This window comes from Podarcis melisellensis (assembly GCF_964234715.1).
Source record: "Podarcis melisellensis genome assembly, chromosome: 2".
Classification (NCBI taxonomy): Eukaryota; Metazoa; Chordata; class Lepidosauria; order Squamata; family Lacertidae; genus Podarcis; species Podarcis melisellensis.
The window spans coordinates 115,273,689-115,297,435 of NC_138529.1; the positions used below are offsets into that span (position 1 = coordinate 115,273,689).

At 47.1% G+C, this 23,747-nt stretch overlaps 2 protein-coding genes across 3 annotated transcripts; one reads left to right on the top strand and one right to left on the bottom strand.

The window, feature by feature from the left end:
• Positions 1-2,311: 2,311 nt before the first annotated feature.
• On the bottom strand, positions 2,312-10,349 carry LOC309364767 (uncharacterized protein). Of its 2 annotated transcripts, XM_081902656.1 has the most exons (4): positions 10,183-10,349; positions 9,638-9,769; positions 6,894-7,028; positions 2,312-4,924 (listed from the first exon to the last, which is right to left on the bottom strand). In XM_081902656.1, exons 3-4 carry the CDS (start codon positions 6,913-6,915, stop codon positions 3,393-3,395), a joined length of 1,554 nt encoding a protein of 517 aa, XP_081758782.1. In that variant the 5' UTR covers positions 6,916-7,028; positions 9,638-9,769; positions 10,183-10,349; the 3' UTR covers positions 2,312-3,392. The 2 variants fall into 2 exon arrangements, with proteins under 2 accessions (XP_081758782.1, XP_081758781.1); XM_081902655.1 differs by lacking the exon at positions 9,638-9,769.
• A 2,504-nt stretch (positions 10,350-12,853) lies between these two features.
• LOC309364632 (uncharacterized protein) lies at positions 12,854-20,329 on the top strand. The gene is made up of 4 exons (XM_081902314.1): positions 12,854-13,007; positions 14,876-15,729; positions 16,988-17,114; positions 19,008-20,329. The coding sequence occupies exons 2-4, from the start codon at positions 14,992-14,994 to the stop codon at positions 19,955-19,957; spliced, it is 1,815 nt and encodes a 604-aa protein (XP_081758440.1). The 5' UTR covers positions 12,854-13,007; positions 14,876-14,991; the 3' UTR covers positions 19,958-20,329.
• Positions 20,330-23,747: the final 3,418 nt, after the last annotated feature.

A 23,747-nucleotide genomic window follows, 5' to 3' on the forward strand; every position in this document is an offset into this window, starting at 1 on the left:
TAGCTAAAGTGGCACCTCAGGTTAAGAACAGATTCAGTTAAGAATGGACCTCCGGAACGAATTAAGTTCTTAACCCGAGGTACCACTGTACTATCAGTAGCTGTGGGGACTAGCCCACGGCCTTCCAGTTGTTGCTGAACTACAGGGATTATGGGAGTCGCAACCCCACATCTAGGGGCTGTGTCGGCACCTGGGAAACTCATGCTATGCCAGTGGCAGCTGGTGAGGTTTGGAAGGGCAGCAACTTGGGCAAGGAGTGTCCTTCAGGCGTTATGGAAGAATCCTTGGAGGCTGATGGCAGCAGTTCCCAGGGGATGGGGCAGGATCCTACAGCGACGGGGACACTGCGAAGGACCAGGAAACAAGTCCCCCTCTATGCTGCTTTTGGTCTTTGCCTCTGAACAGTCTTGGCTCAGAGCCACAACGCCAAGAAAATCAAAATTCAAGCGTCTACCCGCCTGTACCAAACACCCCATTCCAAATTTCCTCTCCACATAAAACCTGCCAATAATAAATTTCCATTTTGTGTGGCTAGGAGTGGTTCCAGAGGAACTCTTGGGGAGATAGGAAGCTTCATAGTAATCTGCCTTATACAGAGTCAGACCACTGGCCCATCTAGCTCAATATAGCCTACACTGACTGGCAGCAGCTCCTTCCCAGACCTAAACTGGAGATGCCTATGTTTGAACTTGGGATTTTCTGCATCCAGAGCAGGCATTCCTTCAGCTACCGTATTTTTCGCTCCATAGGGCGCACCTAGTTTTTTTGGGGGGAAATAAAGGGGGGGAAATTATTTTCCCCCACCCCAGCCCTAAAGAGCAAAGAAGCCAAGACAGCGAGCGGGATGGATCCCACTCACTGTCTCGGCTTCCTTTCTAGCCGCGGGGCTGGGGCGGGGGAAGCCTGAGCTTCCCCTGACCCCAGCCCCCAGAACGGGTCCGGGAGCGGCAGCAAGGTGCGCGCAACCTCGCCTTTGCTCCCGGAGCTTGCCGGGCTAGGGCCCAAGCTTCCCCCAACCCCAGAACGGGTCCAGGAGCGGCGGCAAGGTTGTGAAGCCTTTGGAGCGCAGCGCGAGTTCCCGCTGCGCTCCAAAGGCTTCAGGCGGCTATCCCTGAAGGGTGGAGAGCGAGAGGGGTCAGTGCTCACCTACCCATCTCGCTCTCCATTTGCTCCATAGGCCGCACATACATTTCCCCTTCATTTTTGGAGGGGAAAAGTGCGTCCTATAGAGCGAAAAATACGGTATATCCCTTCCCTTCAGATCTGCCCTGTGTCGAATAGCTGGAAGGCAAGTTAATCTTGAAATTCTTCTCTGGCACAAATTTTTAATCTCAGCCAGAGAATAATTTGGCATTCTGATGCTCTTATTTGAGGTGGGCATTACTAGCCTCCTTTCGCTCTGCTCTCATTTCAGATACGTCAAGCTTTACCACATATCTTGTTCTGATTCTCCACAGTCAAGGAAGTTTATATTGAAACCTGGCAGGTAGTATTAATATCCCTAGCTGTCTCTTAACAGATGCACCACAGTATGGAGAAATTCAAAAGGCAAGCTTACACCCATCACTGCAGCCCCTGTTGAATTCCTGCCTGTGTTACACGCTCTCAGTTTCTGCCTTGCCTTGCTGCTGAGATTGCTTTTGTTTTTGATTGTTTTAAAACACTTTTATACAGTGGTACCTTGGTTTAAGAAGAGTTTAGTTTATGAACAACTTGGATGAAGAATGCTACAAACCCAGAAGTAGGTGTTTTGGTTTGTGAACTTTGCCTTGGAATAAGAACACGTTTCGCTTCCTGTTGAGTGTGTTCCATTTGTAAATTGATTCCCCCGCTGCTATGGGAAAGCACGCCTTGGTTTAAGAACGCTGTAATACATAATCTGTTTTATTTAATGTTTGTGTGTGTTTCAGTTAGGGGTGCAACATTAAGTTCATCCAATGGTTAGATCAGTTGACTGGAAATGTTTTGATTGAATAATAATAATAATTCTCCCAGATTAAATGAGCAGATTTTTAGTCTGTTCCAGTAAGGGAGAGTTCGTGGTTTCATGAGTGACAGTCAATGCTGTGCAACAGCCCAACTCTGAAAATTCAGGACTGACACAAGTACTGGCCAATCAGTGCTGTGCAAATCTGTGTTCAACTAATAAAATATACCAGCAGATTCTCCTTGGTCCTGATCCTAAGAAGAAAGTTGTCTGTGTGTCAGATACACTCCAAGCACACGTCCATGGCATTTACACTCAGCATAAAACCTGCATGTTCTTTGTATCCCAGCCCCGTTAATGGGGCAGAGTGAGAAAGGAAAGAACTTGGAGGTAAACCAACTAGCTTTATCAAGCAATGTAAGAGATGAACTCAGGAGAAGTAAAGACTGCATTGGACACAAGGAAACAGAAGAACATAACCAACAAAATAATAACAGTGAGATGTATACATCACATTCTTATGTTGAGGACTAGCGCCTTTGCCTCATAAGACCAAATCTTGGGAACTAGATGTGAATCTCCGTCTGCTGCAACAGAATCAACGGCTCCTCTTCTGGGCCTGAAGATTTGTGCGGAGTTTCCTTGTTGGGTTTCGATGAATTTTTGCCATGCCACCCCATACTTCTCTGCCCCCCAACCCTGGTTCATTCTCCCTCACCATACAAAATGCATACCGCTGATATTAATTCTCTCAGGCCAGCCCCACCTGCACGATACACTTAAAGCAGCATTGTACCACTTTAAACAGCCATGGCTTCTCCTGAAGAACCCCAGGAACTGTAAAGAGTATTGGGAGATCCCCTCTATTCTCCCTCAGAAAGCTACAACTCCCTGGGAAGAAGGACTGAAAATCGGTCTGGGAATTGTAAGCGCTGTGAGGGAAATAGGCGGCCGGGTGTGTGTGTGTGTGTGTGTGTGTCTCCCAATGTCTTTCATCACCCTTAACAAACTACAGTTCCCAGAATTCTTCACACGAGTGTTTAGATGGGGACATCAAGGCTCTTAAAACTGGGCGCTTGGCCAAGGCCAACTACCGAACTCGCGGCTGAGGTACGATTCGTTCAGAGGGCTTTTGGGTCGCGTTCTGCTATGCCAGCCCAAAACTTCGAACATTGAGATGGCTACCTGTCTGTATGCAGTCGTGGAAGGTGACTGTTGAGCCTGGTGGAAGCCTGACAGTAGGTGGCGCCAGACAGCCAATGTCAGGCAGAGCCGACTAATTCTAGTTCTGTCCTGCCATCTTCCCTGCCAAATTCTTCCTGGAAAACATGGAGACTATAAAGAGGAAGCTGACAGACGGTGCTGCCACCTCCTGGACTGGAAGTCGGGTAGTTGGGAGGTTGGCGGGACACCCCCCTATCTGCCCTCGTGTCTCAGCCACCGCTCCTCGCAGGGATTCTTCATTCTACATTAAGCCGCCACCTTCATTTAAAATGTCCTCCCCGATTAAAGCATCGCTGTCAGCCTCCCGCCCGTGGGTTCTTAAGTGGGTGGCAAGGTGGGTGGTTCGAATGAAGCTCTTCCCGCAATCGGGGCACTTGTGGGGTTTCTCTCCCGTGTGGATCCTCCGGTGCCGAGTGAAGGCCGACTTCCAGCTGAAGCTTTTCCCGCAGTCGGCGCACTTGTAGGGCTTCTCCTCGGCGTGCGTCACCTCGTGGGAAACCAGCTGGGCCCTCTCGCAGAAGCTCTTTCCGCAGTCCAGGCAGTTGTATGGCTTCTCCCCGGTGTGAAGCAGGAGGTGCCTGATGAGGACGGAGCTGCGGCTGAAGCTTTTCCCACAGTAGGAGCACTTGTAGGGCCTCTCGCCGGTGTGGGTCCTCTCGTGCAGGAGGAGCTGCGCCCTCTGGACGAAGCCCCTCCGGCAGTGGGCGCACTTGTAGGGCCGTTCGCCCGTGTGGATTCTCTGGTGTCTGATAAGGTCCGAGTGCCAGCCGAAACGCTTCTCGCAGCCCAGGCACTTGTAAGGCTTCCCTCCGGTGTGGGTCCTCAAGTGCTCGATGAACTCCGAATTCCAGTTAAAGCTCTGCCCGCATTCGGAGCACTTGTAGCGCTTCTCCCGGGCGTGGATTCTCTCGTGGATAGCGTGGTAGGCCCTGCGGATGAACCGCTTGTTGCAGAAGGAGCATTTGTACGGCCTCTCGCCCGTGTGGATTCTCTGATGTGTCAGGAAGACTGACTTCCGGTTGAAGTCTTTCCCGCACACCACGCAGTGGAAGGGTGTCTCGCCCGTGTGCGTCCTCTCGTGCGCAATGAGCTGCTCCTGCTGCCGGAAGGTGTTCCCGCAAACTAAGCACTGATACGGTTTCTGTCCGGTATGGATCTGGTGGTGCCGGAGCATGTTCGCCTTGGAGCAAAAGCGCTTCTCGCAGTCCAGGCACTTGTACGGCTTTTCTGCTTGGTGGACTTTCTTATGCACGGCCAGTTCTGAGCTCCCCGCAAAGACCTGCTTGCAGGCGGTGCACTGATGCGCTTTCTCCCTCTTACGCATTTTCCTGGTTACTGGGAGCTGCGTGCTCTGACACATCAGCTCTCCGCAGCTTGAGCATGTCACCCTCGCCTGGGTTTTCTCACCCGAAAGGTTCGCCCTCCAGCCCAAGTGCTTCCCGCAGTGCATGCATTTGCGGGTTTTCTCTGGCTTGTAGATTCTTTGACGTCTAAGGCGATGGGAGACAGGCTCTGCACTTTCCCCGATGCGCAGCTTGCGTCTGCCAGCCTTCCCAAGCGTCTGCACGTTTTCCGATTCGCCGACATCCGCTGAGAGTCCCTCTTGGGATACACTCCTCCTCTGATCCATGGGGTTAACTGCAAGATCTACAGATGCATCTTCCGGCACATGAGACGTGGAAATGCTCTCTTTGGTTCTGTCAAGTGAGGCTCCGGGTTCGGAGAGCTTGAGGTGTAAGGAAATCTCCTCACTCTCATTCATGGAAGCACAACCTACAACAACAAGATTTTTTTAAAAAATGAATCTCTTCTTCTTAACAAGGTAATATCCTATTGGCTGGATCAGGTCTGTGGCCCATCTAGTACAGCCTCCTGTTCTCACACTGGCCAAGTCCTCAAGCAGGACATGAATACAAGAGCAATTTGTCTAATCCTCTCAAAGCCACCCAAATTGGTGGCCATTCCTGCCTCCTGTGACAGAGAGTTCCATAGGTTAACTGAGATCTACAGGTATAGGGCAGTATACAAATTTTATTAATAGTAGTACTAGTAGTGATAGGGACGTGGGTGGCGCTGTGGTCTAAATCACAGAGCCTAGGACTTGCCAATCAGAAGGTCGGTGGTTTGAATCCCCACGACGGGGTGAGCTCCCTTTGCTCGGTCCCAGCTCCTGCCAACCTAGCAGTTCAAAAGCACGTCAAAGTGCAAGTAGATAAATAGGTACCGCTCCAGCGGGAAGGTAAACGGCGTTTCCGTGTGCTGCTCTGGTTTGCCAGAAGCGGCTTAGTCATGCTGGCCACATGACCCGGAAGCTGTACGCCGGCTCCCTCGCCCAATAAAGCGAGATGAGCGCAGCAACCCCAGAGTCAACCACGACAGGACCTAATGGGTCCCTTTACCTTTACTAGTGATAATAATAATAACAATAACAATAACAACAACAATAATAATAATAATAATAATAATAATTTATTATTTATTTATACCCCGCCCATGTGACTGGGTTTCCCCAACCACTCTGGGTGGCTTCCAACAAAATATTAAAATAGTCTGTCAAACATAGTCTGTCAAATTGTCAAACATTAAAAGCTTCCCTGAACAGGGCTTCCTTCAGATGTCTTCTAAAAGGCTGGTAGTAGTAGTATTAATAGCACCCTTTATTGTTCATATAGCTGAGAATTTAAATTGCCAATCTCTTCAGCCCAATGAAACTAATCTGTGAAATCCAAAAGCTTGCATCCTTTTACCAGCAAGAGAAATTGATCCAATCAAAGGAATTGCCTTATAGGAGTTTTTATTTAATTCTTTAGGAACAACAATTTTTTGTAGAAAAAAATATATTGCATTAAGTCCTGGGAATTTTTTTTGTTTGCTTTATATACAAAAAACAACTACTGTGTGTTTTATATACAAAAGCAACAACTTTGTTGGACTGGTCATGTTCAGATTATCGTCTTCCAAAGCAACTACTCTATTCTAAACTTAAAAATGGAAGCTCAATGCTGACGGTCAACAAAAGCAGTTTAAAGACTCTCTCAAGGCAAATCTAAAAAAATGTAGTATAAACACTGACAACTGGGAAGCACTGGCCTGCGAGTGCTCCAATTGGAGAACAGCCTTTACCAAAGGTATCATGGGCTTTGAAGACACTCGAACTCAAGACAAAAGGCAGAAATGTGCTATGAGGAAGGCATGCTTGGCAAACCCTCACCGTAATCAACTCCTGCCCGGAAACCTATGTTCCCACTGTGGAAGGACGTGTGGATCCAGAATTGGCCTCCACGGTCACTTATGGACACACCGTTAAGACCGTGTTCATGGAAAACAATCTTGCTTGGCTAAGAGTGATCACCCAAGAAGAAAGATGACTATTACTAAGTTGCATTCCAAAGCTTGAATTGTTTCCCATTCCAGTAGGAGTGAGAAGGAACCTGTGGCCCTCCACAAATAAACTACAGCTCCCATTCGCTCCAGCCAACATAGCCAGAGGAGAGGAATGATGGGAGTTGTAGTCCAACCAAAATATCTGGAGGACCATGCAGGCTTTGCATCCTTGTTTCAGTCATTGGTGAATTATTAGTTCACCGGTGCCATTCAGATTATTTCCTCTTCGGCTCGAATGCAGGGGGGCAGTTTTAATGGTATTGTATGCTTCACCCACCACTGGGATGTGGCCCCTGAAAGGGAATGTGGCCCTTGAGGTGATAAAGTTCCCCCATCCTTGTCACAGCCAGAGTCTTACCTGTTTTGGAGTCCAGCGCCATCTTATAGTGTCTTTGGGGAAAGAGAAATAGGCTGAGAATCTTGCTTCACAGACATTCCAGCGAAGCCGGCTTGTGTTGTCATTTGCCTCTACGTAAAACAGGAAGGCCAGTCCCTACACGAAAGAAGAGGACAAAAAGAAAGAAGAGGGTGGCGCTGTGGGTTAAACCACAGAGCCTGGGGCTTGCCGATCAGAAGGTCGGCGGTTCGAATCCCTGTGACGGGGTGAGCTCCCATTGCCTGGTCCCTGCTCCTGCCAACCTAGCAGTTCGAAAGCACCTCAAAGTGCAAGTAGATAAATAGGTACCGCTCAGCGGGAAGGTAAACGGCGTTTCCGTGCACTGCTCTGCTTCGCCAGAAGCGGCTTTGTCATGCTGGCCACATGACCCGGAAGCTGTACGCCGGCTCCCTCGGCCAATAAAGCGAGATGAGCGCCGCAACCCCAGAGTCGTCCACGACTGGACCTAACAGTCAGGGGTCCCTTTACCTTTTAAAACAAGAAGGCCAGTCCCAACACAGAAGAAGTCAAGGGCACAACAACTCTGACATCAGAAATGGCAATATCTAGAAAGCCATAGAACATGTCAACTGACCAGGGCAGCTTGTTAGTGACCTTACGGTGGCTGCCCCTATATAAGAAAATGTCAAAGCGAGACCCCAGAATGCAACTTTTAGCCCCTGCCTGCTCCAAAGACTGAAAACACAAGGAGCTTTGGGTTCGAGAGAAGCTACAAGTTCTTTTATGTACAATGGAACTTCACAGAACACACCATTTAAGTCACTCCGAAAGAAGGTGGCGGACTCTCCGTCCTCAGAGGTTCTTTTTAAAGCAGAGGTTGGAGGGCCATCTGCCACAGATGCTTGAGATCCCTGCTCTGCAGGGGGTTGGTCTACATCAGTGTTTCCCAACCTTGGGTCTCCAGCTGCTGTTGGACTACAATTCCCATCATCCCTGACCATTGGGTCTTGCTAGCAAGGGATGATGGGAGTTGTAGTCCAAAAACAGCTGGAGACCCAAGGTTGGGAAACACTGGTCTAGATGACCATGGGGGAGTCCATTCAACGCTACATTTTTATGATTCTATATGGGAGCACTCCCAATAATCTGCCCAGGTATGTGCACAGGTAAAATAGCAGATCTAGCCAAAAGGCAAAACACAGAGAGCTGCACCAACTGTCACAGTGCATTCCTAATTATTATGGCATTATTATTATTAAAATTAAAATTTGTATACTGCCCTATACCCATAGATATCAGGGCGGTTCACATAATTAAACGATTACTGTATATGAAGGTCGTATCATCTTAGGAGGAGAGTGGCTGTAAGGGGGAGTGGTTACGGCCATGAAGGGACGCTGCACTTTGGAATCTGCCGTTATATTAGACTACAACTCCCATCATCCCTCACTGTTGGCTACAGTGGCTGATGGGACTTGGAGTCCAGCAACTTCTGGGGCGTCACAGGTACTCTGTCCCTGATTTAATGGGAGATGCCAGGGATTGGCAGATTAAGTTGGTGGATTATGCCAAATTGGCAAAAATGACTGGAAGAATCAGAAATCAGGAAGAATAATAAGGGATGGGGGAAATTTATAATTTCTCTTAAAAACCATTGTAAACTGTTGGAACTGTTAGTAGGACTGGAATAACACTTGTAGTTTAATGGTGAATTTTGGACATAACAGAGATGTAAAAGATTTGGATTATGGTGAAAGATGCAGGAGGAAATGGCTAACAATAGGACCCACAAAGAGGAGGAGGAAAGTCTGGGAGATTCTTTGGAATCTTGTTTTTATGTTGTATATTGGATATGTGACTGTAAAACTTTGATCTGAAAGCAAAATAAACAAATAAATAATGATGATGATGATGATGATGATGATGGAAGCAGTTGCTCTGCCCCTAAACTCCATGTAGGAGCAAAAAGACATGAACCAGGCAGGACTCGGGAGTCAGGCTACAGGGCTGGAATTCCTACTACAGGCCTCTATGCTGTGAACTGCCCTGATGTCTGCGGAAGGAGGGCAGTATACAAATTGCAATAATAATAACAATAATAATATGCAACTGGTTTTGTTGATTAAGACTCAGCAGTCTCCTTCCCATTCATGAAACTGGAAGCCCTGGGCCCTCTTAAACCCAAAGTGTTGCTCCTGGACCACAGATGAGGGAGTCTGTGTGGCCCTCCAGGCGGTGCTGGACTCCAACTCCCATCAGCCCCTGCTGTTGGCCAAACTGGCTGCAGGGGCTGATGGGAGTTGAAGTCCAACACCAGGTAGTGCTTAGCCAGGCCCGTTTTAATCCATGACATACACAGGGCTTTAATATACTGTGATCAAAAACCGAGGAGAGGAAATGAGGTAACTAGGCATGTAATCGTAACCATAACAACAACAGAAACAACACTTTGGGCGCCTGACAATGACTCCAGTCCAGAAAAACTGACAATCTATCACCCACCAGATGCTGTTGAACTACAACTCCCATCTCCCCCTGACCACTAGGCTGCGCAGCCTGGGGGCTGATGGGAGTTGGGAGCCCCACAACCTCTGGAGGGGCCAGGGGTCACCCCCCCCCCCATCCCTGTAAGAAAGAAATGTGCCTGGGTGACATAACTATTTATATTTATTTATAAAGGTCTGGATCCAAAAACTCTCTCAGGTGGGATCTCTCCCCCAGGTGCAGAAGACATTAGAGGCAATATATGAGAAATGTTTTCTCAGGGAATCTCTCTGACAGCCTTTTTCATGCCTTTGTCTTTTCTGATGGCCTTTGTTCTCAAATGCAGCAGACCCCAGACCGTTCCATACAGCCTGGTTTCTTGATTTCTTTTTCACCCTATTGAACATCTGCCTCTGGCAATAACAAATATAAAAAGGCAATAAATCTGAAGTGAATTGGCTTTAAAAAAAGAGAAATATCTCGAGTGGATTGGCATTTATTAAAAAGAAAAGGGCTGGACTGTAGTCCTGTCTCTGCACCCCTATTCCTTAGGAACAGGTAAAAATTAAAATTAATATCAAGGCACCCGCAGATCAGTTTGCTTGTGAGTTCCTTCGCTCCACAGACCCGTGGAGATTAAAAATGGCAACAAGGACATAACGCTTCTTGTATCCAATTTCAGGGCCTCGGATCTTACCTCTGGACACAGAAATAAACAGGCCACATTGCTGGCATCCTCCCCCTTCTTTTTGCAAACCCGATCTCAGATGCAGACCCACCCGCACCCCAAAATGCACACCCTTTAGTTGCATATTGTGAAACTTACCAGGGGCTGCAGCAAGGCTCCCCCACGGAGACAGCCGCGCCCCGCAAGCCGTGCAAAATAAAATGCATGGGAAGCCCAGGCAGCCCCTTGCAGAGTCGATCATTTAAGACAGGATCCCCTTTCCTGTCTTTCCCAGCGCAACCTCCGGGGCCCCCTGGTGGCCGCACGAGGTATAAAATCGTAAAGTTGGAAGGGAACCCTAGAGTCATCTAGACCAACCCCCGCAATGCAGGAATCTCAGAGAAAGAATGCCTGACAGAGGGCCATCCAACCTCTGCTTAAAAGCCTCCAAAGCAGAAGAGGCCACAACCTTCCAAGGGAGCCTGTTGTGACCTCTGAAAGTTTCACAGGCCAGGGTGGAGGATACAGGTGTGCAATGTTTTCCACCCCCAGTTAGAGGGACTCTTTGCTTTTTATACTCTGAGTGAGGAAAATACAGAATGGTAGAATCGTAGACTTGGAAGACAAGCCTAGACAGCATCTTAAAAAGCAGAGACGTCACCTTGCCAACAAAGGTCTGTATAGTAAAAGCTATGGTTTTCCCAGTAGTGATGTATGGAAGTGAGAGCCATAAAGAAGGCTGATCGCCTTTGAATTATGCTTTGGAATTATGGATTCATTTGGATGCTTTTGAATTATGGTGCTGGAGGAGACTCTTGAGAGTCCCATGGACTGCAAGAAGATCAAACCTATCCATTCTGAAGGAAATCAGCCCTGAGTGCTCACTGGAAGGACAGATCCTGAAGCTGAGGATCCAATTCTTTGGCCACCTCATGAGAAGAGAAGACTCCCTGGAAAAGACCCTGATGTTGGGAAAGATGGAGGGCGCAAGGAGAAGGGGACGACAGAGGGTGAGATGGTTGGACAGTGTTCCCGAAGCTACCAGCATGAGTTTGACCAAACTGGGGGAGGCAGTGGAAGACAGGAGTGCCTGGCGTGCTCTGGTCCAGGGGGTCACGAAGAGTCGGACATGACTAAATGACTAAACAACAACAGACTTGGAAGGGATCCCCAGAGGTCATCTAGTTGAACCCCCCACCCAAAAAATATATAGTGCAGGAATCACAACTAATGCATCCCTGACTGATGACCCTCTGTTTAAAAATTCCAGTCCGTCACCTTCTGAGGGAGTCCATTCCGCTGTCAGAAAGTTTTCTCCTGCTTCACAGGGTGAGAGCCGAACCAATAGCTTCAGGTTACAAGAAAGGAGATTCCGATTAAACACCAGGAAGATCTTCCTGAATCTGACAGCTGCTTGACAGTGGAAGGGGCTCCCTTGGGAGGTTGTGGCCTCTCCTTCCTTGGAGGTTGGCTGGCCATATGTCATGGATGCTTTCTCTGAGATTCCTGCATTGCAGGGGGTTGGACTAGATGACCCTTGGGGTCTCTTCCAAGTCTGGTTTGCCCCCCCCCCCCCCGTGAGCACAGCAAGGTGGACAAGATGGGGCTCTGGCCTGATCCAGGTGAAGGCTCCTCTGGAGGAGGAGGATGGTGGTGGTATCAAATTTATATACCGCCCTATACCCAGAGGTCTCAGGACAGTTCACAGAAAAGATCAAAATAATAATAATAATAATAATAATAATAATAATAATAATAATAATAAATTTTATTTATACCCCGCCCTCCCCCGCCAGAGCCGGGCTCAGGGCGGCTAACACCAATAAAATTACAGTAAAAACATAATAGGGGGTGGGGAAGGGGGGGGAGACTAATTTAAAATACAGGTTAAAATGCAATTTAAAATGCAGCCTCATTTTAAAGTAGCTGATAAATCAAGACCATAAGGGGAGGGAAACCTAAGGGTCAGACCGAGTCCAAACCAAAGGCCAGGCGGAACAGGCCCTGTGGAAAGATGTCAAGTCCCGCATAAAACATAAAAACCACAATATATATATATATAATTAAAATAAAAACAACAACCCAATAACACCCCCCTTCAAAAAACCCCACATTTTGAAAGGGTATAGGATGTCAATCAGATCAAAGGCCTTGTTAAAAGGGAACGTTTTTCCCTAATAATTAATAATTACAGATAGGTGGCCGTGTTGGTCTGCCATAGTCAAAACAAACAAAATTCCTTCCAGTAGCACCTTAAAGACCAACTAAGTCAGTTCTTGGTATGAGCTTTCGTGTGCATGCACACTTCTTCAGATACCAGACCAACTAAGTCAGTTCTTGGTATGAGCTTTCGTGTGCATGCACACTTCTTCAGATACCAGACCAACTAAGTCAGTTCTTGGTATGAGCTTTCGTGTGCATGCACACTTCTTCAGATACCAGACCAACTAAGTCAGTTCTTGGTATGAGCTTTCGTGTGCATGCACACTTCTTCAGATACTTAATAATACTTAATAATTAAACAGATAATTAATAATTAAACATTTTTTTGGAAGCCGCCCAGAGTGGCTGGGGAAGCCCAGCCAGATGGGCGGGGTACAAATAATATATTATTATTATTATTATTATTATTATTATTATTATTATTATTATTATTATTATTATTATTATTATTATTATTATTATTATTATTATTATTATTATACAGCAGCAGCAAAAGAGAGCTTTATTCATCTCCGCCCTGCTTCGGAGCGGCTCTCACAGGGTTAAGCGCAGCGAGTTCGGAGCGCTAGAGCGGACAGTCCTCCGGGCCCTCCACCCGCACGTGCCAGGGAGAAGGAGGAGGAGGCTGCGGCGGCGGCGCGGGGACTTCCTGGCCCGCCCACCTTGCGGAGGCGGACTTTGGCGGACTCCGGGAGCCTCTTGCCGGCGGGTTGCGAGGAGCGGAGGAGGGAGGCGGCTCCGGGCTGGTCTTCTGCAAGCAGGTGCTTCTTCGGGTTCAGCCCTTGGCCGCGACCCCCTTCCGTGGGGAAGGGAAGGGTCTCAAAGCCCCCGCCGCGCCCCATAGGATACTAGGGTGCCCAGGTGCGGAAAGAGGGCAGGGATCCTGCACCTGGAAGGGGTATTGCAGGGGGATCTTTAATGGTTGTTCAACAGGTGCAGCTGCCAGGGCTCCAGAAGGAGGAGGTACAGCAGCAGGTGCACCTTTAACATTTTTTAGCATTTTTTATTGGGATTTGTGAACTCCTTAAATCTCTTTAAAAAAGAAAATCCCAAGCACCTCACTTAAAATAAAACGTACATTTAATAAGTACTGGTAAAAGTCAGTTTTGTTTTGCTTTTTTTTTTTAAAAAAAGGTTGATCTTTTTAAATGCAAAATATAAATAAATCAGCATGGTAAAATAAAGTTATATGCTAAGATACAAGTCGGCTTTGCAAAATACCGTCACTGTTCTGATAAAACTGATCATAGCTCTGCATGGACAGCTGTTCAGCAAGTGCAGCTGTCAGGGCTCCTACAACATTATTTTATTTTAATGGGGTTTGTAAACGGCTTAAATCTTTAAAACTGCCAAGCACCTTGCTTAAAATAAAATAGACATTAAAAAGTATCAATAAAAGTCAGATTTTAAAACATGTTGATCTTAAAAAAAAAACTATCAATAAATTAGCAGTTTGAAATTTACATTGTAAAATAAAGCGATATGTTAAAATGCAAGTCAACTTTACAGCAGTATTCTGGAGCAAAATACCATCACTATGCTGGTAGAACCCACTCATAGCTGTGTATAGTTGCTTAGAAGTTCAGCAAGTGTAGCGTTCTGGGTTCCTGCACCTTGTGGGACTCCAGCACTTTTCACAGCTGTGTAGAAAAAGTAATGCCAGGCAGTGTAGCTTGCCCTGCAAATTCTGGCTTCCCCAGCTTTTAAAAGGGATCCTGAATTGAGTTGTAGCAAAAGAGAAAATCTTCCTAATGTGCTAGTTTTATGAGATAAAATGGACTGACAAATCCGGAACCGGACGCTGGATGAAGATTGGATTGTTTCACTCTCTTTATTGGACTACTAGGACTGTTTTATATATTTGATGAACGCTAGAAGGATGTTTGAAAGGAAATGGTTTGGCTTTAGTATAAATGTTTATAGGATTAGGTAAGAATATAATGGATATGAGAAATTAGTAAAAATAAGTTTAAAGTTTTGAATTTTAAGGTTTTTCTTCTTCTTTATGGTATAAGATAATGATGAAAATGGATTAAGACAATGAAAGACTAAGATAAGGAAAGTGGGAAAGGATTTGCTGAATCAACAAATTGAATTGGAGTACAAAAAAGGGAGAGGCGAGGAAGTCTGGGAAATAAGTAAATGAAAGTTAAGTGAAAGAAGGTGGAATTGTTTTTAATCACTGTTTTATTTTTGTATTTTGCTTTTTGTGTTTTTTTGTTTTTTCTCTTTTTTTCTTTTTTTACTTTTGTAATTTTTTTAAAAATTCAATAAATATGTTTGGGGGAAAAAAAGAAAATCTTCCTTCCTTATAAGGTGTAATGATGACCACTGACATACAGATACCTTTAAAAAAGGATCAGGTAAATTAATGGAGGAGAAGACCATTGATGTCTCCTAGCCACAATGGCAACCAAGCATTCTTTGGGAAGAGGGTTTGATTGTTAAGCCATTCCGGGAATTGTAGATCCATGACAGGGATAGGGTTTCTCATAACAATAGGTACTTAGCGCCATTAACAAACGACTTCCCAAGATTCCTCCTATACTGTCTTAAGTGTTTAGTTCAGATGGGGCCCGAGGCTGTAGGTTTTGTCTAATGTGTCTTCATTGTCTTTCCCTTCCATTAGGGAGAAGGCTCCCTTCCTTAATCCAGATTCCTAAATTCTGTCTGTATAAGAAACCTTCTGTACCTGTGGACTTCTCTGAAAACAATTGGCCACTGCAGGTCAGGCGGCAGTGGGAAATGGCAGTAGAGCGGGGCGATGTATCGACACTGGGTGTAAAGTTAAAGTCTGCCCCCTGGACTACAATTAAGGTTGAGGAGCCGGATCCAGAGATGGAGCAGAGTCTGGCTCTTGAGATCCAGGAAGGGGGCACTAGAGGATTCTGGGAAAGAACCGTTCCGTCACAGGCCAACCAGGAAGGCAATGAAGAGGTGCAGCGGAGTTGGGAAGCTCAACTTCAGGGCTTTGTGAAGGCGCTCGAGTCCCCTCATTTGGACGGGGGCCGCTCTCAGCCGCCACGGCCCACCCCGCAGGACAATTGCGTTAGGGAGGCGGCTGGAGGACAAAGGGCCACCAAACTCCCGCCAGGCCTCTGCTCGGAGGAGTCGCACAAAACCCGGCTGCCCCAAGATGGGGCAGGCGGTGGAACAGTGAAGGAAGAGGTCCCGGAGGGCGAGACGGTCGCAGAGGATACTCTGCGGCTGCGCTTCAGACATTTCTCCTGCCGCGAAGCGGAGGGGCCGCGGGATGTGTGCCGGAGGCTCCGCGAACTTTGCCACCGGTGGTTGAAGCCTGAAAGGCGCACTAAGGAGGAGATTGTAGAGCTGGTGGTCTTGGAGCAGTTCCTGGCCCTCCTCCCGAAAGAAATCCAGAGCAGGATCAGGGCCTGGGACCCAGAGACTTGCTCCCAGGCGGTAGCCTTGGCGGAAGATTTCCTGATGAGGCAGCAGCAGGATGAGGAGGAAGAAAAGAAGGAGGTAGCTCGGTTTGATAACTGAGTGGTCCTTGTTCAGCCTTGCTTTATTTTGTTTGTTCCGGGGACGGGAAACCACGGTGACCTTCCAGATCTTTGCCAGACTTCAACTCCCATCAGCCGCAGCCAGTGTGACCAATAGGCATTGGATGATGGGAGTTGTAGTCCGGGGATTATTTAACTGTAAGCCACTTTGGGGGCTCAAGAACACTGAGTAATGACTTTGTCCTTCTCTGTGCAGGATTAGCCAGTGCGGTATAGTGGTTAAGAGTGGTGGACTTGTAATCTGGTGGACCGGGCTTGATTCCCCGCTCCTCCACATGCAGCTGCTGGGTGACCTTGGGCTAGTCACACTTCTCTGAAGTCTCTCAGCCCCACTCACCTCACAGAGTGTTTGTTGTGGGGGAGGAAGGGAAAGGAGAATGTTAGCTGCTTTGAGACTCCTTCAGGTCGTGATAAGGCGGGATATCAAATCCAAGCTCTTCTTCTTCTTCTTCTTCAGATCGCTCATCAAGATGGAAGGGCCAGGGCTCAGCGGCAGAGTTTCCTGACCTCTCTCATAATGCCAAAACTCATGGGCTGAATGTTGGAAGTTTCAGAACAGACAAAAGAAAGAGTTAAACTGTGGAACTCGCTGCCACAAGAAGCAGCAATGGCCACCAACCTAGATGACTTTAAAAGAGGACTAGACACATTCATTGAAGAGAGGGCTCTCAATGGCCATTAGCTATGATGGCTGTGCTTGACCGCCACAGTGGAAGGCAGTAATGCTTCTGAACACCAGTTGTGAGAAACAGAAGGGGGAAGGGCTCTTGTGCTCAGATCCTGCTTGTGAGGCAGCTTGTTGGCCCCATGAGAACAGGATCTTGGGCTAAATGGGTCTCTGGTCTGATCCATCAGGCTCTTCTCTCCTATATATATATTGCTGAATATGCATTTGCTGAATATGCATAGGTTCAGAATGAGACCAAGACCATCAAGTGATACTGAGGACAATCCTTGCAAAGTTTTCAAATGTATTTCTTATCAACAGAAAAATGTGGTGCAGTGTGTGAGCACATTTTTATTCTGAAAAGTGTGGCCCAGAGAAAAAAGTTTGAGAGCCACTGATCTAAGAGGAAGCCCATGAGTTCTAGTGGTATGAGACACCGGGAGAAAAACACTTCTCTTACCTGCTTTCTTTGCTCCTCTGTTACGTCCCCCTGCCTAACTTGCCTTTTCCCTTAACTAAATATATATATGTCAATGAAATGCTGTTTCAGGTAATGAGGTCATCCAGGGATAAGCCAGATTGTCTTCCTACGGCAGAAGTGGAACCCCTGGACTTGTGCCAGACGCCAGCCCTGAAGGAGATCAAACAAGAGGAGGACTTGGATGTTACAATACAGGGTAAGGAGCTTTTCTGTTATTGGATTCAGAGTTTCCAATTGGGGGCTTCATCAAAGGACGTTTGATGAATCTGGCATACGGTTCTGGTAGGAATGTGTCCCCCCCCCCTAAATTTTGCTGCTTGCCGAATTCTGCACATGCTGTAGGGCTGGGAGCTTTATCGAATATCGCCCCCAAAATGGTTTGAATTCCATATTGTCTTATCAGTTTCATAGTTTTTGACATGGCAATGTATTGCGAATCATGATACATGTGTGTGTGCGTACTGTGCAAAAATCGCAATGTGGGGAAAACGTCACCATCCTCATTTCAGACATTGTGATATATCAGTACAGTCGTACCTTGGAAATCGAACAGAACCCGTTCCGGAAGTCCATTTGACTTCCGAAACGTTTGACTTCCAAAGCACAGCTTCTGATTGGCTGCAGTAAGCTCCTGCAGCCAATCTGAAGCTACGGAAGCCCCATCAGATGTTCGGCTTCCAAAAGAACGTTAAAAAACCAGAACAATCACTTCCAGTTTTTGATCATTCAGGAGCCGGAACGTTCAACTCCCAAGGCATTCGGGAGCTGAGATACGACTGTATATCACAGTGTTTAGCTGGTGATATCTCACAGAGTTGAAAAGCAGCTCCATCCTTAATCCAGACATGGTGCTATATCTGAATATCGTGATGTTTAGCCAGTGATTTGTTGTCATGTTGAAAACCGGATATTGCCCAGCCTAACACACTGGAAGGTCCCTTTGAACTCTATGATTCTGTGACTCAAGGGGCTGCACCTCTTTTCATCCCTGACTGTGGGTCTTACTGGCTATGCTCTGGCGGAGGCAGTGGGAACCACAGGAGGGGAGAGAGCTCTTGGGCTCAGATCCAGCTTGCGGGTTTCCCCCAGGCATGGTTGGCCACTGTAAGAACTGCTGGACTAGGTGGGCCATTGGCAGGATCCTGCAGCTGGGCTCTTGTTACATTCTCATGACTGTGGGGGCTGATGGGAGCTGGATTCTTCGCTACGTATGAAATAGATCAGGGGTCAGCAAACTTTTTCAGCAGGGGGCCGGTCCACTGTCCCTCAGACCTTGTGGGGGCCAGACTATATTGGGGGGGGGAGAATTAAAGAATTCCTATGCCCCACAAATAATCCAGGGATGCATTTTAAATAAAAGGGCACATTTTACTCATGTAAAAACACGCGGATTCCCGGACTGTCCATGGGCCGGATTTAGAAGGCGATTGGGCCGGATCCGGCCCCTGGGCCTTAGTTTGAACAGAACAAGGGTGGCATTCAACATCACACTGAGTTAAAGGTCCCCCAGAGGTCTACGAGTTGTGCTTCCACAAGAAAAGGCCACGGTTCTCACAGCTGGTTTCAAAACTGATCGCCGTAGCCGCTGATACTTCTAGTTGCACAACTGTTTCACTGGGTGCCATATTGTGCAACCGTTATTCTTGCCCTTACATTGGTGGACAAGAGAGCATTGAATCTGGGCCATAGGTAGGATTCAGCTTTCTCGGAATAGACCCATTGAGATGAATGAACATGACTAAGTTTGGTCCGTTAATTTCAATGGCTCTGCTCTGCATAGAATCTAGTTGAATAACACCTATAATATACCTTTTCTGCTCATTTTAATTCTTTGCATTTATATGTATGTCAGCATATATATCTCTGCTAACAAATAATCCCCGTTCTCAAACAGATATATCTTTGTTTCAGGGTGTGGGTGTATTGTTCTTAGTATTTGATTTGGATATCAATAAAGTTCTACATGGGGATCCAAGGATATCTTCATTATTCATGTCTCCTGTTGTTTTATTAAAATGTGATTCAAGAATCCCTTTTCCACTCTTCAGGGAATCATTTAGTTTCTTCATTCTCCCCCTTTGTATTCTAGAAAGTAATTTGAGGAAGACCCAAACAGAAGTTTCTGGAGACGTGCGGCCATATTGGAAGTCGTCAGGGAGCTGCGACCAGCACATTTCCCCCCATCCTGATCTTTGGGAAGCCTCCGAGAGCTGCATGGGAAGTGGAGCCGAGAATGAAAGCTCAGTTCATTGTCCTCAAGGCTGTTGCAAACAATTCAATGGAACAACCAACCCCCAGAGAATCTTCAAAGGCGAGGGACGGATCTCTTGCACTGAGTGTGGGCAGCTTTGCAGAAGCGATTGTAGTGAAGATTGGAGAATGCACTTGGAAGAGAAACCTTATGAGTGCTCGGATTGTGGGAAGAGGTTCAGCCGGAAGGCCGACCTTGTCAGTCATCAGAGAATACACACGGGGGAGAAACCCTACAAATGCCCAGACTGCGGGACCAGCTTCAGCGACTGCTCGAGCCTCAGCAGGCACCGCAGGACCCACAGCGACGAGAGGCCCTACGTCTGCTCGGAGTGTGGGAAGAGCTTCGCTCAGAGAGCAAACCTGATTAAGCACCACCGGACCCACACAGGGGAGAGGCCTTATACCTGCTTAGAGTGCGGGAAGAGCTTCAGCCAGCAGTCGAACCTGATCTTGCACAGGAGAACCCACACGGGAGAGAGGCCCCATAAGTGCCCCGAGTGCGGGAAAGGCTTCAGCCGGAGGTCTCACCTCCGCGTCCACGAGAGAGCCCACACCGGAGAGAAGCCGTTCCTGTGCTCGGTTTGCGGGAAAGGCTTTAGCCGGAGGCCTAAGCTGGTGACGCACCAGAGAATCCACACGGGAGAGAAACCGTACGAATGCTCCGACTGTGGCAAAGGTTTCACGGGAGCCTCTAGTCTGAACAGGCATAAGCGGATTCATTCCGGGCAGATCCCACAGGTCCCCCCACGGCAACTGATTTTTAACAGAAGTCACGTTATGAACTGAGCAACGGTTTTGAGGGAGGGCAGCACAGTGTGCAGTAGGCCCCAAAGACCTACAGGCCCCAGCGACTCACTTCTATGCACAGTGGACTCTGGTGTCGTGGTTTGAGCATCCAGCTAAGACTGGATATCCGAGGTTGCAGTCAATTCACTCCCAGCCTGAGCGGACCCATTGAAACGAAAGAACCTACATCAGTCATGTCCGTTAACGTCAGTGTGTCTACTCTGAGTAGGACTAGCATTGAATACGACCGCCGGGATCAAATCCCCACTCAGCCATAAGGCTTCCTTAGGGGACCTTGGGCTCGTGCAGTGGTTCCCAAACTTTTTCGGGTCACTGCCCTCTTGGTTCCATAAGTTTGCCCCCTACCCTATGAAAAGCTGACGGAAATCCAGCCGTCATGAGATGGTGCTCAGCATAGAAAAATGACACGGAAAGCCAGCTATATTTTCATGATGGTAAGAGCAGATCCTCTCTCTGCTCTCCCCCGATTTATTCTCCTTTTTTCTCCCCAGCCGCATGGTCGTTTGCCAATGTCTCACGTTACCTCATCCAGTCAAGGCTTTTATTACACACATCACCATATAGGGTCATCACTGCCCAGAGGAAACACAACTCCATTTAAGGTCAATACATCCTAATACATTGTAAAGCTCAGAGTGCTGGTCAGCAGAGGTCAGGGGGCACCCTGAGGTATTTACAAGCCTCTGCCATGGCTTTATGACTCCCACAAAAAGCATTATTCAGAATAGCGGTTTCCACAACCCGCTAAGGAAGATAACACAATCAAATTCAAAACAGGAACAATTAATTGCACATATATTCTAAATCCAGTTAGAACTATTTCGTAGCGTTGGAAGGGACCCCGAGGGTCATCTAGTCCCAACCCCGTGCAATAATTTAGTTTAATTCAACAAAATTGATTAACTTGATCCCCTGATGCCAGCTTTTCAAAGTCTGCTGGTCATTTACATTTCCTGTGTATATTGTTGTTCTTTACATTTTAAGCAATGTGCTCCTTGTATTCTCCCCCCACAGCATCCCTTAGAATCTGCTTGAATTTATTTTGCCACAAGTTTGTGTTCCATTTTGTTTCCTACATTTGGACAAGACTTACGTTTTCTGAAAGATGCCTCCAATAGCTTCCTTGACTCTGCTCATTAACCACGCTGGCATCCTCTTGGCTCTCGTGGCACCTTTCCAATTTATTCTAGCTGAGCTTCTGTTATTGAGGTTTTGGTGCCGCCCCACTTTGGGACAGAGATTTGACCCCTTTGGCTTTCCTTTTCAAAATTCTTTATACTAATTCCTTAGTTTTTTTGTAAGTTTCCTCAATTTGAAGTCAAACATGACTGAGTTGGACTTCCTTGCCCTTTGTTCAGTCAGAAATATATTGAATTTGATAGCGCTTGGGTCGGCGTTTCCAGTTGGTTCAACACCACTTAAGTACCCTGCCCCAAAGTCCTAAGCAGCACTTAAGATCTCAGCCTAGCCTGCCTCACAAGGCTGTTGGTAAGGGGAAATCCTTGCAAGGTGGGGTATAAAAATGTAATAAAACACATGAAATAAGTAAAAAACCAACATATGGGCAGTGGTGTGCGATCCCCTCCCCTGGAAAAGTGGATTTTGTGTGATCCCTTGGCATATTCACTTAATGAGGGGTGAACAATGCATGTATGAACTTGCCGCAAGAAGGTGATTTCAGGTGCAGCTGGGGATCTTATAGATGGCACTTGAAGCATCAATATGTTGCTGGACTCCAATTCCCATCATCCCTGACCATTGGCCATGCTGGCAGGGCCTGATGGGAGCTGGAATCCAACAACTTCCAGAAGGTCATAGGCTCCCCATTCCTGGATTAAAACATCCACTGTATATTTTGGAATCTTGTTTGTCTGTTTAATGTGCATTTTTGGACACCTCTTAAGATAATTGTGACCTAATTTCCAGTTACTGTCCCTGAGTTCAACACACAGGTTTTCTTCCGTGTTTGGATACAGCTGGATGCCATTTTGAATCAAGATGGCTGACTGGACCCTTCAGAACAACACTGATTTTAACCACTGATTTTAAAAACTGCAGTGATTTTGTTGTGGCCGTTGTTACTTAGGGTTGTATCCAGTGCTGGTCCTACTCAGAGTAGACCGATTGAAGTGAATGGGCATGACTAACTTAGGTCCATTAATTTCAGTGGGTCTACTCTGAGTAGGACTTCGCTGGATACAGTCCTTAGGATTCCAGAGGATTGCCTGTGTATGAGGCTGCTAGTCAGTAAATAAAGTCCTGCTTATTCAGAAAGTTCCTTTCCAGTTTTCCTTCTGTTCTCTGGCTTCCATAATAAATGCCCATAACCAGCTGTTCCTTGGGTTCATTCCCTTCCCTTCTCCTCTCTTTAGGGTCTAAAAATCATTTGCAATGGACTTAGGCCCAATCTGTACTATACATTTCAAGCAGTACTGGAGCTCTTCAAGCAGTCGTGGCTTCCTGCAAAGAATCCTGGGAAGTGTAGTTTTTTTAGAAAAGGGTGCTGAGAGTCGCTAGGAGACCCATAATGCCCATTCTACACTTTTGGTGTGGCAGCTTTTGCACTTCGGAACTCCCTGCTCATTGACATTCGGCAGGTGCCTTTTCAGCGCCTGCTAAAATCTTTTGTGTTTAGGGAATCTTACCTGGACATGTAAAATGGATGTGTGTTTTAATCTGGAGTGCTAATTTAGAATGTATACTTTTTAAACTCCTGGCTCCAGTCACCTTTTTATATAAACTTGCTATTAACATTGGTTTCTACGGGCAGTTTTGATGCATATTTCATCTGCTTTGTAAACCGCTTAGAGGTTTCATTTGCAGTCAAGTGGTATACAACTTTTGTTGAATGAATGAAACGCAAATACAGTCAAACCTCAGTTCCTGAACAGCTTTGTTTTCAAACGTTTCGACTCCCGAACGCCGAAAACCCGGAAGTAAATGCTCCGTTTTTTAAACATTTTTCGGAAGCTGAACGTCCAACGCGGCTTCGGCTTGAGTGCAGGAAGCTCCTTCAACCAATCAGAAGCCGCGCCTCAGTTGTCGAATGTTTCGGAAGCCAAACAGGCTGGAATGGAGTACAGTCAACTGAGGAGAGCTGTAGGCCAGCACAGGAAACCTGTCCACCCGCCAGATGTTGCTGAACTACAACTCCCATCATACTTTGCCATTGGGGGCAGATGGGAGATGTAGTCCAGCGACATCGGGCACACCAAAGGCTCCTTGCCAGTGTTAGAAACTCAGCGTATAAGCTAGGCGCCAAATTTCTATGATCTCAGCTACATTGCTTGACTGTAGCTTGCTCTTACAATTCATTGGCCCCAGTATGCAAGGAAAAACACACAATGGAAATGGTACTGAAGATAGACTAAGGCCGAGGTTTTTAAACTGTGGTCGCCAACCTGGTGCCCACAAACCTTCACGCAGTTGCAATTGGACCCTCGCCAGTAGCAAAACGCGCCTGGGGAATTTCTAACACTGCTCCCTGCACCTGCACAAAGGTTTATGCCTTGATAATCATGCCTCCAGCAAGAGAAAGCCACGGAAAATTAAATGATTGAAATAATAGCATTTGAGAGATGTAAGGGGGCTTGTAGGTGGTCCAGACTAGCCTTCGGCAACCCGGTGCCCTGCAGACGTTTTGAAACACAAATCCCATCCCCCACTGGACTACTGTGCTGCCTTCCAAGTGGGGTCTCCTTTGCGCTTGATCCAGAAGCTGCGGCTAGCGCAAAATGCGTCTGCTCAGTTACTGACAGGAGTGAGACCC